At 44.8% G+C, this 16864-nt stretch overlaps 1 protein-coding gene across 1 annotated transcript in view; it reads left to right on the forward strand.

Annotated features, from left to right (window-relative positions):
* LOC148143931 (uncharacterized) overlaps positions 1-16864 on the forward strand; it is a 138339-nt gene that overhangs the window by 21031 nt on the left and 100444 nt on the right. Inside the window, 1 exon segment of the mRNA XM_087975284.1 lies at positions 4675-5141. Coding sequence (XP_087831410.1) covers positions 4675-5141 — 467 coding nt within the window.

Consider the following 16864-nt stretch of genomic DNA (forward strand, 5'->3'; position numbering starts at 1 on the left):
GTCAGTGGAGGAGCACTTTGGGGCCAGTGACCATAATTCTATGAGCTATAAAAGAGTGATGATAAAGTATAGGCCAGATCTAAATTGGAGGATGGCTAACTTGGTATTAGGCAAGATCTTCCAAAAGTTAACTGGGAGCAGATGTTCGCAGGTAAAGGGATGGCTAGAAAATGGGAAGCCTTCAAAAATAAGAAACTGAGAGTCCAGAGACAGTATATTCCTGTTTGGGTGAAAGGGGAAAAACTAGGTAAAAACAAGGACTGCAGATGCTGGAAACTAGATTCTAGATTAGATGAAGGGCTTTTGCCCAAAACATCGATTTTCCTGCTCCTCGGATGCTGCCTGAACTGCTGTTTTTCCAGCACCACTCTCATCTAGAACCTAGGGTGAAAGGGGAGGCTGGTAGGTGTAGTGAATGCTGAATGACTAGAGGAATTGAGGTTTTGGTTCAGAAAAAGAAGGAAGCATATGACAAGTAAAGACAGGAGAGATTGAGTGAATCCTGACAGTATAAAAGCAGTTGGAGTATACTTAACAGTAAACTCAGGAGGGCAAAAAGGGAACATGAGATAGCTTCGACAAGTAGAGTTAAGGAAATTCCAAAGGGTTTTTATAAATGCATTAAGGAGAAAAGGGTAACTAGGGAGAGAACAGGGCCCCTCAAAGATCAGCAAGACAGTCTATGTGTGGAGCTGCAGGTGTTGGGGGAAATAATAAACAAGTATTTTGCATCAGTGTTTACTGTAGGGAAGGACATGGAAGAAATAGAATGTGTGGAAACAGATGATGATATCTTGAAAAATGTAAAAATGTCCATACTACAAAGGAGGTGGTGCTGGATGTCTTGAAATGCATGCAAGTGGATAAATCCCCAGAACCTGATCAGTTGTACCCTAGAACTCTGTGGGAAGCTAGAGAAGTGATTGCTGGGTCCCTTGCTGAGGTATTTGTACCATCGATAGTCACAAGTGAGGTGATGAAAGACTGGAGGTTGTCTAATGTGGTACCAATATTTAGGAAAGATTGCAAGGAAAAGCCAGGGAACGATCAACCAGTGAGCCTGACATTGCCGGAGGGCAAGTTGTTGGAGGGAATCCTGAGGGACAGGATTTACATGTATTTGGAAAGGCAAGGACTGATTTAGGGATAGTCAGCATGGCTTTGTGCGTGAGAAATCATGTCTCACGAACTTGATTGAATTTTTTGAAGAAGCAACAAGGGATTGACGAGGGCAGAGCAGTTGACATGACCTCCATGAACTTCAGAAAGGCATTCAACAAGGTTTCTCATGAGAGACTGGTTAGCAAGGTTAGATCTCGAGAAATACAGGGAGAACTAGCCATTTGGATACAAATCTGGCTTGAAGGTAGAAGACAGAGGGTGGTGGTGAAGGGTTGATTTTTAGACTGGAGGCCTGTGACCAGTGTTGTGCCACAAGGATTGGTGCTGGTCCCACTACTTTTCATCATTCATATGAATGATTTGGATGTGAGCATAAGAGGTATAGTTAGTAAGTTTGCAGATGACACCAAAATTGGAGGTGTAGTGGACAGCAAATAAGGTTACCTCAGATGACAATGGGATCTTGATCCGATGGGCCAATGGGCTAAGGAATGGCAGATGGAGTTTAATTTAGATAAATGTGAGGTACTACATTTGGAAAAGCAAATCAGGTAAGATCCGAGGGAGTGTTGCTGATCAAAGAAACCTTGGAGTGCAGGTTCATAGCTTCTTGACAGTAGAGACGCAGGTAGATAGAACAGTGAGGAAGCTTTTGTGGGGGGTGGGTGTGACCTTCCACACGTTTATTCTATCCATAATCCTCATGATTTTATAAACAGACAAGGTCTTTTCCCTGGGTTGTGGAGTCCAGAACTAGAGGGCATAGGTTTAGAGTGAGAGCGGAAAGATTTTAAAAGGCACCTCAGGGATAAGTGTTTCATGCAGAGGGTGGTGCATGTATGGAACGAGTGTCAGAGTAAGTGATGGAGGATGGTACAATTACGGTATTTAAAAGGCATCTGGATGGGTATATGAATAGGAAGGGTTTAGAGCGATAGTGGCCAAGTCCTGGCAAATGGGACGAGATTAGGTTAGGATAACTGGTCGGCATGGACGAGTTGGACTAAAGGGTCTGTTTCCGTGCTGTACACCTCTACGACTTTACTTCAGGACTCTGAAATTTTTCATGAAAACCACTTCAGTAATCTGCCCAGTTTTAAGACTACAATATACAGGAGCAGAATAAGGCCATTTGGCCCATTGAGTATGCTCCACCAGTCGATCATGGCCGATATGTTTCTCAACTCCATTCTGTTGCCTTCTCCTCGTAACCCTTGATCCCCTTACTTATCAAAGACCTATCTATCCCTGTCTTAAATGCCCTCAATGACTTGGCCTCCACAGCGCTCTGCAGCAATGAGATCCACAGATTCACCATCCTCTGGCTGCAGAAATTCCTCCTCATCCCAGTTCTGAAGGGCATTCCTTCACCCTGAGCCTGTGTCCTCTGGTCCTCGTTTCTCCTACTGGTGGAAACATCTTCCCCACATCCACTGTATCCAGTCAGAGTCACACAGCATGGAAACAGATCCTTTGGTCCAACCAGTCCATGTTGACCATAATTCCATACTAAACTGGTCCCACCTACATGTGCTTGGCCCAATATCCCTCTGAATATTTCTTATTCATGTACTTATCCAAATGTCATTTAAATGTTGTGACTGTAAGCGCATCTACCACTTCCTCTGGAAATTCATTCCACACGTGAAGCACTCTGTGTAAAAATGTTGCCCCTTATTTTGTTTTGAAATCTTTCTGTTCTCACCTTAAAAATATGTCCGCAAGTCTTGAAATCCCTCATTCCAGGGAAATGACTCCTGACATTCACCTTCTCTGTATCCAGCAAGATTTTCTAAATCTCAAAGAAGACCTGAAATGTTAGCTTGCTCTCTCTATGTGGACGCTGCCTGACCAGCTGTGATCTACAGCATTTGTTGTTTTCAGGACGGATTCCAGCATCTGTCGCAATGCGCTCCTAAATGTTGGCTACCTCTTTCCAGATCCTTACTCAACAATCCACTGTGCGGTACAGTCAATAAAGTTCCACATTGCATCTCTTTCAGCACACACAGGCAGCACGTGGCTCAGTGATTAGCACTGCTGCCTCACAGCACCAGGGACAAGGATTTGACTCCAGCTTCAGGTGACTGTGCAAACTCCACACAGACATTGTCCTCCCCGTGGCTGTGTGGGTTTCATCGAGAGGCTCCGGTTTCCTCCCACAGTCCAAAGATGTACAGGTTAGGATGAATTGGCCATGCTCAATTGCCCTATAGTGTTCAGGGATGTGTGGGTTAGGTATATTAGTCGGAGGTAAATGGAGAGTTGTTGGGCCAAATGGCCTCATTCCGCACTGTAGGGATTCGATGTGGCAACCCCCCAGGTGTTTGCATTTCCTGTAGGGGAAGTGGGGACGGGCCGAAAGTTCAGTGTGTGTGAAGCGAAAATTAAACGTAGTGCTTTGCTTAAGCTCAAGCTGAGTGACTTGGTGGCGGACTGGAAAAGGAAGGTACGCAGTGTCTGTGGTTAGTGATGCTGCCTCACGGCACCAGAGAGCCAGATACAATTCCAGCCTCAGAGCCGTTGTCTGTGTGGGTATTGCACATTCTCCGACTGGTGTTTGTGGCGGATTTCTTCCAGTGCACCTGTTTCTTCCCACTATCCAAAGATGTGCAGGTTTGGGTGAATTAGCCATGTTAAATTGTCCATAGTGTCCAGGATGTGTAGGTTAGATGCATTAATCAGGTGTAAATGTAGAGCAATCAGAGTAGGGTAATGGTGCTTTCAATTTCATGGAATTACAAAAGAAAAGAATGTTCCGCATAAAGTAGAATTGTTTGTTCTGAATTTCTACCCTGACTTTCTACCCTGACTGACAGTGATGACTTTCATAATCTGTTTTTCCAGTGCATTTGAAGATTTGAAGACTGAAGTTTCAAATTCAGTAGTTGAAGGGCTTATGCCCGAAACAGCAACTCTCTTGCTCCTTGGATGGTGCCTGACCTGCTGTGTATTTCCAGCACCACACATTTTGACTGACTCTCCAGCGTTTGCAGTCCTCATTTTCATGTCAATGACAGACAGTCAATCAATCCATTGGGACTGTAACGATTTTTGACTATGATTCTGTGAGAAGGAGCAAAATTCTTTGGTTTCTGTTTCAGTACGCTTTCAGCATCAGTGGAGCTGGATGAGAGACGCTACTGAACAGCGCATTGAATGTGCAGCCTGTCACAATTATACAGCCTGGAAAGAGGAATTCACGGCAGGGAGGGTTTGTACATGCGTTTGTGTGCAGCTGAAGCTTTGGCCATGGAGAAACCAGAGGAATCTCGCCCCATGGAGAAACCGTGGAAGTGTGGTGACTGCGGGAAAGGCTTCATGTCCCATCTGCCCTGGAAATTCATCAGCGCAGTCACACCAGGGAGAGGCCGTTCTCCTGCCCAGAGTGTGGGAAGGGATTTATCCGCTCTTGCCACCTGCTGGACTACCGCCGAGTCCACACTGGGGAGACCATTCACCTGCCCCGAGTGCGGGAACAGCTTCACCCACTCCTCCCACTTGCTGGCGCATCAGCGTGTCCACACCGGGGAGAGGCCCTTCCCCTGCTCTGATTGTGGGAAGGCCTTCAGCAAATCCTCTGACCTGCTGAAGCACCAGTGGGTCCACACAGGCAAGAAGCCGTTCCCCTGCCCTGAATGTGGGAAGGCCTTCAGCAGTTCCTCCTCCCTGCTGACACACCAGCGGGTCCACACTGGGGAGAGGCCATTTGACTGCCCTGAGTGTGGGAAGAATTTTCCCCAGCCCTCCCAACTGCTGACCCACCGGCGGGTCCATACCGGGGAGAAGCCATTCTCCTGCTCAGTGTGCAGGAAGGGTTTTGCGGTCTCCTCTAACCTCGTGGCCCACCAGCGGGTCCACACGGGGGAGAGGCCCTTCAGCTGTCGCGAGTGCAGGAAGGCTTTCAGCAATTCCTCCCACCTGCTGAGGCATCAGCGGGTCCACACCGGGGAGAAGCCGTTCTCCTGCCCAGAGTGCGAGAAACGCTTTAACCGGTCCTCCCACCTACTGACCCACCAGCGGGTCCACATGGGAGAGTGGCCGTTCTACTGTCCTGAGTGCAGGAAGGGCTTCAGCAATTCTTCTGCTCTGCTGACCCACCAGCGGGTCCATAGAGGGGAGAAGCCATTCAGCTGCCGTGAGTGTGGCAAGAGGTTCACATTTTCCAGCAACTTGCGAAGACACCAGCGGGGGCACCAGTGCTCCCAACAATCGGATACTGCCAGTGACGCTACTGTGGATTAAACCTTGTGCCCCACTCTGACAATGGGTGCAGTGGGAAAGTTGGTGGGCTTTTAAAAAAACTTTCTGGACTGCACACTGCCTCACACCCCCAAGTGCAACTCTAAAGTGGCTCGGGGCGACATGGTGGCTCAGTGGTTAGCACAGCTGCCTCAGAGCCATGGATTCGGGTTTGAATCTACTGTTTGATTCTCCCGTGTCTGCATGGGTTTCCTCCGGGTGTTCTGCTTTTGCTCCCACAGTACAAAGATGTACACGTTAGGGTGAGTTAGCCGAGCTAAATTGTCCATAGTGTTCAGGGATGTGTAAGTGTGGTGCAGTAGTCAGGGGTAAATGTAGACTGGTCAAAAGTGTGGTGCTGGAAAAGCATAGCAGGTCAGGCAGCATCTGAGGCGCAGGAGAATCGACGTTTTGGGCATAAGTCCTTCATCAGGATTCTCCTGGACTTCGGATGCTGCCTGATCAGCTGTGCTTTTCCAGCACCACATTCTTGACTCTGATCTCCAGCATCTGCAGTCCTCACTTTCTCCAAGTAAATGTAAAGTAATAGGGTTAAGAGAATAGGTCTGGGTGGGTTACTGTACGGAGGGTTGGTGTTGCCTTGTTGGTCCAAAAGGCCTATTTATATTCTGTAGGGATTCTGTGATTCCATAAACTTTGCTTCCAGTGGGCGACATTACTCGGAGTCTGGGACTGCACGTTCCTAAGAATCCGCAGAAATCTAAGACCACTGGAGCAGACATGAGGCCATTCAGCCCATTGAGTCTGCTCCACCATTTGTTAGAAACAAAAAATAATTGTGGTTGCTGGAATCCAAAGTAGGCAAGCAGGAGGCTGGGAGAACGCAGCAAGCCAGGTAGCATTAGGAGGTGAAGTTAGCATTTTGGGAATTAACCCTCCTTCAGGACTGAAGAAGGGTTCTTCCCAAAACATTGACTTCTGTATCAGAAACAATTTACCAGTATGTTGCCGGGGGTTGGAGGGTTTGAGCTGCAGGGAGAGGCCATTTGGCTGGGTGAGAGATTTAAAAGGGACGTAAGGGGCAATGTTTTCACGCAGAGGGTAGTGCATGTATGGAATGAGTTTCCAGAGAAAGTGGAGGCTGGTACAATTATACCACTGAGAAGGCATCTGGTTTCGGACATGAACAGGAAGGGTTCAGAAAGATAATGGGCCAAATACTGACAAATGGAACCAAATTAATTTAGGATGTCTTGTCAGCGTCGATGAGTTGGACCGAAGGGTCTGTTTCTGTGCTGTACATCTCTATGTCTACTGGTCCTGATGTAAGTTTTAAAATTGAGTCCAAGTAACTTTGAATAGTTCAGTCTTGTTGAACTCACCTCTTGAAAGGTTTCAAATGAATCCCTCCAAGTGATACTGTTTAAAAATGCCGAGTTGGACAAAATATCCCATTAAGTTCGACACAAACCCACAGCTGAAGATATCAGAAATCACACAACACCAGGTTACAGACCAACAGGTTTATTTGAAATTACAAGCTTTAGGAGCATTGCTCCTTCTTCAATGCTGCTGCTTCATCACTTCACCGACAAAGGAGCAGTGCTCTGAAAACTTGAGTTCAAATAAACCTGTTGGACTCTAACCTGGTGCCATTTGACTTCTGACCTTGTCCAGCCCAATCCAACATCAGCACTTCCACATCAGATTTGACTAATGAGATCGGATTTTATTCTGTGTGACTAAGTGAGATGCTCATCTGAAAACTCAAAACTGTTGGAGAGACAAAGAGACACGTGTCAGTGGTACTCCGCGGAGACAGGCCCATCGGCCCAAACTGGTCCATGCCGACCAAAATGTCCATCAACAGTAACCCCATTTCCCTGCACATGGCCACTATCCTTCTAAGCCTTTCCTCTCCATGTGTTTGACCAAATGTCTTTTAAATGTTGTTAATGTCCCTACCTCAACCACTTCCACTGGCAGCTCATTCCATACACAAGCCACACTCCAAAATTTTTGCCCCACATATTTTTTCAATCACTCCCTTCTGACCAGGTTTGTATGCACTGTTTGGAGATGGAGGAGTAAAACTTCACAATAAAAGATTAATACAGCCTTGAGTCATGACTCATGATTAAACACACTTTCTCTATTTCCAGTTGTAATTGAGAGGCTTCTCTGAATTAGTCGACATGTTTGTAACAAGTTGTGAAACATGAAAGGGTTCTGAAAAGATTTACAAAGATATTGCCAGGGTTGGAGGGTTTGAGCTGTTGCAAGAGGCTGAAATAGTCCCAGTCTATTTTCCCTGGAGGGTCAGAGGCTGGGGGGTGACCTTACAGACTGTTTCGCTGTAGAAGTGTTTCAGAAAAAAAAATCTCAAACCTTTTTCCGATTGTTGCCTTTGCCAACATCTGTTGGCCATTAGTGAAGTCCCTTAGCCCAGTCGAATCGGACCCTCTGCCTTTTACAACCCCTCTTGGGGAAAAAAAAATCAAGATGACATAATCTTCTTGAAGGAGTAACATCATCACACAAACAGAAACATTTCTATCACAATGTTGTACAGTTAACAGGCCAAGATAATGACTTTTTTAGCCAATCAATTTAAATCCGGTCCTTTGGCTACCAATATCTATTAAATTTAAATCTGATGGTTTGGACAACAGAGGACCAATCCTATTGTAAAAACTCAATATGGCATCAAGGGTATAATAGAAGGGGACAGTTGGACAGAACCCCAGAGCTAACTCCCCATTGCTAGAGCTAAGAGTCCTCAGCACGAGAGAGAGACATCAGCTCTGACAGTCAGCTGTGAATGAGACAGCATCATTTACAAAAAAACCAGAAGAGCAGGAATGGCAGGAGGCATTCCTGACAAAAGATTCAATAGAAGGATGCTTAGAATATTCTGGAAGATGTAATCTGAGAGACTAAATTCTATTTCTTGTTGTTTTAGTGGGTCTTGTATTTACTGGAACAGCATATGACAAAAATCCTGTTTCATGCCAGAATCGTCAGTAGTTCGAAGGGATTTATTAGGTTTGTTAATAGCTTAGTTCAGTTGTTCATCATTCAAGTTGATATGTAAATTGCTTTTTGTTGATTTTTAAAGTGTCAGGGATTTATTTTTGTTTTTAAGACTAGAGCAGATGACACTACTTTTCACACTAATTTTCTGATTATAGGGCAATGCACTCCTCTTTTGGTGTTTCGGTTTGAGATCTCAGAGGGGAGGGGATTCAGCATTCGCTTTATAACAGTATTGACGTGCCGTCCTGCTGAATGCAAAGGAGTCATTATTAATCCTAGCCTCTCACTCTGATTGTGGGTGAATCGCTTTAATTTGAATACTGACTCAGAAACTGCACAGACCACCAACTGTTGAATCATAATTTACACTTTATTGTAGGTAGGAACCAAAATATAAAACCCCTCAAGTAAGCAAGTTCACCCTCACCCCCCAAATCTTGGCTATCACCCAAATGATGGCGGAATTTAACATTGTTTCTACCAACAGTGCCCATCTCTGGAAGTTTACAGGGGTTTGATGCAGGGTTGTTCTTCCAAGCACTACAGGTGAAACGTTCTGGAGTTGAATTCTGGTGGAGTTCCGTCACTTTCAGATTTGCGGTGTAACGTTTCTTTAGATTCTAACACCATCTCCCCACACTTCTGGAGACCTCAGGTCTGTAGCTTACCTTCTTATCCTTGAGAGTTTTCCACCTGTTTGAAACAGCCTGTCCTGCAATTAACCCCTTTACGCCAAGGTAAAAACAATGACTGCAGATGCTGGAAACCAGAGTCGAGATTAGAGTGGTGCTGGAAAAGCACAGCAGTTCAGATAGCATTCAAGGAGCAGGAAAACTTGACGTTTCGAGCAAAAGCCCTTCATCAGGAATACAGGATTCCTGATGAAGGGCTTTTGCCCGAAATGTTGATTTTCCTGCTCCTTGTATGCCCTCTACACCAAGGCCTTCCTTCTACAAGCAGAATTAATTGTCCTTTTGTCACACAGTTATTAAACACCATTATCTCATCTGTCCAAAGAAACAGCTCATTGTTTTGCCTCCTTCTTCCCAGCGATAGTTAATCTATGTTATTTGTTGACTCCCTTGTAGCAGTTTCTCATTGGCCCTTTCGTTTCTTGGTCCAGAAAGCGTTATTGCTGACTCATGAAGTTATCAAAGTTCTGGAGTTTACAGGACCACACCACATTCCTGTCTGCCTCTTCCAGGAATAACGACTGCTCCTGAGATACTCGCAGTTCCTGACATTCCTTGGTATCCCCAAATACAATCCACATGTCAGGAAATCACTAGTGCTGCCCTGACACCAGACAGTCACTGTTGGAACAGAAGGATTATGGGAAGAAAATACAGAAATCCGAAGTGCAAAGAGACTTGGGAGTTCAAGTCCAGGATTTTCTCAAAGTAAACTTGCAGGTTGAGTCACTAGTTAGGAAGGCAAATGCAATAATGGCATTTATTTTGACAGGACTTGAATACAAAAGCAGGGATGTACTTCTGAGACTCTAGAAGGCTCTGGTCAGGCCACATTTGCAGCATTGTGAGCAGTTTTGAGCCTCCTATTAGCAAGGATGTATTGGCCCAGGAGGGTGTTCAGAGGAGGTTCACGAGAATGGTCCCAGGAATGAAACGTTTAACATATGAGGAACTTTTGAGGACTCTGGGACTATATGGAGTTTAGAAGGATGAGGGGGGTTACAATTGAAACCTACAGGATATTGAACGGCCTGGACAGAGTGGATGTTGGGAAGATGTTTCCATTGTTAGGACAAAGTAGGACCCGAGAGTACAGCCTTAAGAAGAAAAGGAAGACCCTTTAGTTGGGAGATAAGGAAAGCCTTCTTCAGCCAGAGAGTGGTGTATCTATGGAATTCACAGCCACAGAAGGCTGTGGAGGCCAGGTCATTGAGCAGATTTAAGATGGAGACAGAAATGTTCTTGAGTATCAAGGGTTCCGGGACGAATGGGCTTGAGAAAGTTAACAGCCACGATTGAATGGTAGAGTTGACTCAATGGGATGAATGGCCTAATTTCAGCTCCTATGGTCTTATGATATGCTGATGTGTGGAGGGGTGATGAGTGGGCAAAGAGATGAAGAGGGAGTAGAATTAAGGGGAAGCTGGATACAGCCACAAGGGAGAAAGAAATACAAGAACTGTACAATAAATGACAGAACTCTTAGGATCACTGGCATGCAGAGGGATCTGGAAGTGGAAACAGAGGTGGGTATGGTGGTCAAGAAGGCACATAGGACGCTTGCCTTTCCTGGGTGTGAGAGTTGGCAAGTTACATTACAGCTATTTATTTCAACCACATTCGGAATATTGTATGCAGTTCTGGTCACCACGCTATCAGAAGGACGTGGATGCTCTGGGAGAGTGTGCTTTAGTCAAGGGCTAATGTTGCGTAATAGGAGGAGGTGAATAAGTCTGTGTCAGTTACTCTTCAGAGGGTCAGTGTGCACATGTTGCGCCGAATGGTCTTTTCCACACTAGGGATTCTATGTTACTCAGAGGTTTTTTTATTCCCCAGAGTGAAAAGAACAACAACAAAAGGGCACAGGTTCAAGGCAAGAGGAGGGCAGTCTACAGGAGAAGTGGAGGGGAAGGTTTCTCACGCAGAGGGGTGATGGGTGGTGGAAGGAGGCATCTTAGCAACGTTTAAGGTGTATCTTGATAGACACATGAACGCGAGATGAACAAAACGATAGAAACCGCACATGGGCAATAAATAGCAGGTCCAAGTGAGAATTAAGAATTGGCACAGGCTTGAAAGGGGTGCCTAAACCAAATAAGAATGGCTTGTGACTGTGTTGTACTGATACAGGTTTTCCCCACTAGCCAAAAGTGGAGCGTTCCTATGAAACCTTTCATAAGGCAAAATAGCGTAAAGCGAAGAAGCAATGAACATTAATTCATTTATATCGTATATACTCAAGTAATAGTCAAATTTTTGACTACTTTTTAAGGTTAAATTTAGGGGGTCGACTGTTACTTGGATACTACTTGAGGGGCTGAAATTCATGCCTGTCAAGATTCATACCGTATCATAAGCAGAAGCTCAACTGATGAATAAAGCAAAAAAAATTATGGTAATTCTGAAAACTGAGTGGAGCATACAGACAACGGACTGGAAGACAGGAACAGAGCCGAAGAACCAACAGACTGCAGAGCTGGAGTGGAACATGACGGCCATCACACTGTCTCACAAACATGGGTCTGTTGTCTATGAAGAACTAGGGTCGACTTTTACATGATCAGACTACTTTTCACAACACTTGCAAGAAAAAGAAATCAAACACGTCCAATTCGCCATGCATGGAGAACAGGAAATAAAGTAAAGAATAAAAAAAAAGATTTCCAGCATTCATACACAACTATACATGTGCACATGTCCATTTAAATACTGGGTAGGTTGATTCTTTGGAAGATGACAATCGCAAAGAAATGAAACTCTTCAACAAAATGCTGGATTTGGTAGAATGATTAATTAGTACCCCCACTCCCCTCCGTCCATCACATCACTGGGCAAGACAAAACCCCAGGATCTAAATAACATACCTACATACACACACACACAATCCTACCCATTTTACGTGCAATTACCTCAAATCACATTTATAAAACATAACCATAGGGGTTTACACAGGCTCTCGTACACAATATTGCCTGTGACCTTCTACAGCGCTGTAAAGTGCTGCAAATCCCATGATGACAGTATTTCATCTAATGTGTTAAATAACATTGTATATTTTATAAAAAAAGATATCTATACATTATACACAATTTAACATCGGAACAGTTCAGTCAGATGGTACAGCCTGCCATTCTACATGGATTATAGAAGGTGTATGGAGGATTAGATAGTGATTCTAATAGAAATTATGTTTGTTTTAGGAATGGGAGTGATTGTGGCTCCAGGCTAATGGCGATCCGCCTTATCCCCCGGGTTCACCCTCAGCCCAGCCCGGTACCTGGTAGAGTGAAGCCGCGGGTAGCTCCAGGCTCACGGTCCAGCACAGCACCGAGTGCAGCCTCTCCTCCAGCTTGTGCTCCGCCGGACTTTGCCCCCCGCCGCCGCTCCTCCACCTCCCGCCGCCGAAGAAGCCGCGGGCGCCGGCTCTCTCTCCTCCACCGCCGACATTTTTAATTTGTTTTCTCGTTCACCCGGTAACCGTCACCTCCCCCTTCCCGGGCCCCGGGAATTATACACAAATAAACAATAAACCCCACCGGGGACTGTCTCCTTTTCTTCACAACTTTTGTTTGAAAAGTTCCGGCTTTAATTTGAAATGTATTTTAAAGGTATTTTCTGAGGTAAACGATGCCTGTCTGCCCCCCTCCCTCCGTCAGAAACCGCCCGCTGAGTCGATGAGAAAACCGCAGCCTCGCGCCGCCATCTTTGTTTTTCTTCTTCTTTCCGTCTCCTCCTTCAGTGACGCACGTCATCCACGCTCCGCCCAATCAGAGCGCACCTTACTCCACCTGACCAATGGCGACCGGTGCCGGTTGTTACTGACAGAGTTTGTGTCCAATTGCCAATTTGGGATAAAAAAGGCGGGAGTCACAATTTTTTTCCCCTGTGACTCCCGCCTTTTTTATCCCAAATTGGCAATTGGACACAAATGTGCAGTTTGAAAGAGAGAAGGCAAAATTAGATGTAATGGTGTTACAGTTAAATAAAGGGCAATAAGGGAGGAACTGTCAAAAATTGACTGGAAGCAGAGCCTAGTGGGGAAGACAGTAAAGCAACAAATGGCAGGAATTTCTGGGTGTAATTGAGGACACAGTACAGCGGTTCATCCCCCCAAAAAATAAAGATTATCGGGCAGCGTGGGGGGTGGGGAAGAAGACTGCCATGGCTGACAAAGGAAGTCAGGAAATGTATCAACGAAAAAGAGAGCCTAGAAAGTGGCCAAGACCATTGGGAAATCAGAAGCTTGGGAAGACTACAAAAACAAACAGAAGATAACAAAGAGAGAAATAAGGAAGGAGAGGATCAAATATGAAGGTAAGCGGACCAGTAATGTTAGAAATGATAGTAAAAGTTTTTTTGCAATACATAAGAAACAAACCAGAGGCAGAAGTAGAAATTGGGCTGCTCCAAATTGATGCAGGAAGGTTAGTGATGGGAGATAAGAAAATAGCTGAAGAACTTAATAAATACTTTGTGTCAGTTTTCACAGTGGAAGACATGAGTAATATCCTAACAATTAAGGAGCGTTAAGGGGCAGAATTGAGTATGGTAGCCATTACAAAAAAAGAAAGTGCTCGAAAAGCTAATAGGTCTAAAAATTGAGAAATCTCCTGGCCCTGATGGCTGCAGCCTAGCGTTCTGATGGAGGTGATTGAAGAATTAGCAGAGATGTTGGTTGTAATCTTTCAAAAATCACTGCAGTCAGGGAAAGTCCCAGATGATCGGAAAATCACTGTTGTAAGTCCTTTGTTCAAGAAAGGATCAAGACAAAAGCTGGAAAATTATACGCCGATTAGCCTAACCTCAGTTGTAGATAAAATTCTAAAATCTATCGTTAAGGATGAGATTTCGAAATTCTTGGAAGTGCATGGTTGGATTAAAATAAGTCAGCATGGATTTAGTAAGGGGAAGTCATGCCTGACAAACTTGAAGAGTTAACAAGTAGGTGAGACTTGGGAAACCCAGAGGATGTCATCTACCGAGATTTCCAAAAGGCCTTTGATAAGGTGCCTCATAGGAGGCAGCTGAGTAAAGTGAGGATCCATGGTATTCGAGTTGAGCTACTGGCATGGATTGAGGATAGGCTGCCCGAGAGAAGGCAGAGAGTTGGGATAAAAGGTTCTTTTTCGGAATGGCAGCTGGTGACAAGTGGTGTCCCGCAGGGCTCAGTGTTGGGGCTGCAGCTGTTCACTTTATATGTTAATGATCTGGATAAAGGGACTGGGGGCATTCCCACGAAGTTCGCTGATGATACAAAGTTAGGCAGACAGGCAGGTAGTTCTGAGGAGGTGGGTTGGCTGCAGAAAGATTTGGACAGTTTAGGAGTGTGGTCCAGGAAATGGCTGATTAAATTCAATGTAAGCAAATGTGAGGTCTTGCAGTTCGGAAAAAAGAATACAGCATGGACTATTTTCTAATCATTGAGAAAATTCATAAAGCCAAAGTATAAAGGGATCTGGGACTGCTAGTCCAGGATTCTCTAAAGTTTGACTTGCGGGTTGTGTCCGTGCTTAAGAAAGCAAATATAATGTTGTCATTTATCTCAAGAGAGTTGGAATGTAAAAGCAGCGATGTGCTACTGAGACTTGGAGCTCTGGTTAGGCTCCATTTAGAATACTGTGTCCAATTTTGGGCCCCACACCTCAGTAAGGACATAGTGGCACTGGAGCGTGCCCAGCGGAGATTCACACGATGATCGCTGGTATCATAGGCCTAACAGACGATGAACAGCTGAGGATCCTGGAATTATATTCATCAGAATTTAGAAGGTTGAGGGGAGATCTAATAGAAACTTACAAGATAGTGCATGGTTTAAAAAGTGTGGATGCTGATAAGTTTTTTTCCATGAGGCAGGGAGACTAGGACCCATGGGCACAGCCTGATAATTAGAGGGGGTCAATTTAGAATGGAAATGAGGAGACATTTCTTCAGCCAGAGAGTGGTGGGCCTGTGGAATTCATTGCCATGGAGCGCAGTGGAGACCGGGTCATTAAATGTCTTCAAGGCAGAGATTGATAAATTCTTGGTATCTCAATGGGGAGAGTATGGTAAGTGGAGTTGAAATGCCCGTCAGCCATGATTAAATGGCGGAGTGGACTTATGGCCTTACTTCCACTCCTGTGTCTTATGGTCTTAAGGAAGAGCTCTTTGCTATTCACTTTACCTCCACTCCTAATGATTTTATAAATCTTAGTAAGGTCACCCCTCAACCCCCTACACTCCAATGAAGACAGTCCCAACCTTTCCTTATAACTCAAACTCTCCAGTCCTGGCAACATCCTGGTAAATCTTTATGGAACTCTCTCTAATAGTATTCTTCCTATCACAGAGCCACCAAAACTGTACTCAGTACCCAGAAAGTGGCCTCATCAACATCCTGTACAACCTCAGCATGATGTCCCAACTTCTGTACTCAATAGGATGGACAGTGAAGGCAATGGTACGAAATGCCTTCTTTACCACCTGTCTACCAGTGATGCAACTTTCAAAGAACTATATACCTGAACCCCCTAACTCCACCCCCCTCCCCCGCCAAAGTGTCTCTGTTCTACAACACAACCCAGGGACCTACCATTAACTATACATAGCAAAGCTGAAAATTCTTCGCCTGAAGCCCACTGAAGACGTTACCCAATAGGTAACGAAACGTCTGGAAATGAACCTTGCAGCTCAGCAAGCAAACCTACATCCAAAACCTCAACATGAGCTACAAATCTTCTCAAAACTCACTATGTCCAGCCCTTCCTTGTTTAGCAAAATGCAACCTCTCACTTTTATTCATACCCCTCTCATAGGCGCACACACACATACACCCCACAACACACTCACAGGCATAAACTCCATCACACTCACACTTCACTCTTACGCACGCACTCAAACACAAACTCACATATACACATACACACACACAAAACTCTATGGAGTGAATTTGTATTGGCAGAATTATATTTGCAGATACTTTCAATTTTGCTCAAAAAGCACACAATCTGCAGGCAGTCAATCCATGCATTATTTTATAAATTCCTACTTTGGAAACAGAACCAGTCTGATTCAAGATTGGAATACTGACAGACTCGAAAATCACATCTTTAATACATTGTCTGAGCTGAGATGTCACTTTTTTTTATAAAACATTAAGTCATCTCGAGAACGTGACTTTAAAGATGTTCTGGGATTTACATATTAATGAATCAAAACCTGCAACCCATTCTAAAAGATGAAAGACATAACAACAATCAGTCTATCAGTCGCATGACACTGTGATCTTTTGCTATACAATCGGTGTATTATTCCCCGGCCAACAGCTACCCGATGAAGGAGCAGCACTCTGAAAGCTAGTGCTTCCAAACAAACCTGTTGGATTTTTACCTGGTGTTGTGTGATTTTTAACTTTATCTACCCCAGTCCAACATCGACACCTCCACACCATTTTCAGTGAACGCAGCCCACATCTCCCGCTGCTGCCAGTAAACTATACAATGCTGATCAAACGGTGCAGTACCTGCACTTCTGAAAAATTTACAACTTCTAACGATACTAGCTACTCATTCACTGCTCCATCTGATACATGACATTGGAAACTTAGTGCAGGAGGCTGAAATGAAATGAGCAGCTTGAAACCAAAAACCTCTTGGAGCTCAAAGCCTTCAATGAGAGTCTGAGCCCAGTGATAAGTTCAGGTAACCTTTATTGTGACCCAACGTTGTTACAGCTTCAGATCCCTCCCAGCATAAAGGTGTAGAAAAAGTAGCTGCTTTTTAAATAGCTCAAGGTCGAAGCGTGCACCCCCACCCCACACCCCCTCACCTTCT

The sequence above is a fragment of the Chiloscyllium plagiosum genome, unplaced genomic scaffold, assembly GCF_037043375.1.
Source record: "Chiloscyllium plagiosum isolate Xiang-an unplaced genomic scaffold, Cpla_swu_hap1 HiC_scaffold_27, whole genome shotgun sequence".
In the NCBI taxonomy this organism is placed as follows: Eukaryota; Metazoa; Chordata; class Chondrichthyes; order Orectolobiformes; family Hemiscylliidae; genus Chiloscyllium; species Chiloscyllium plagiosum.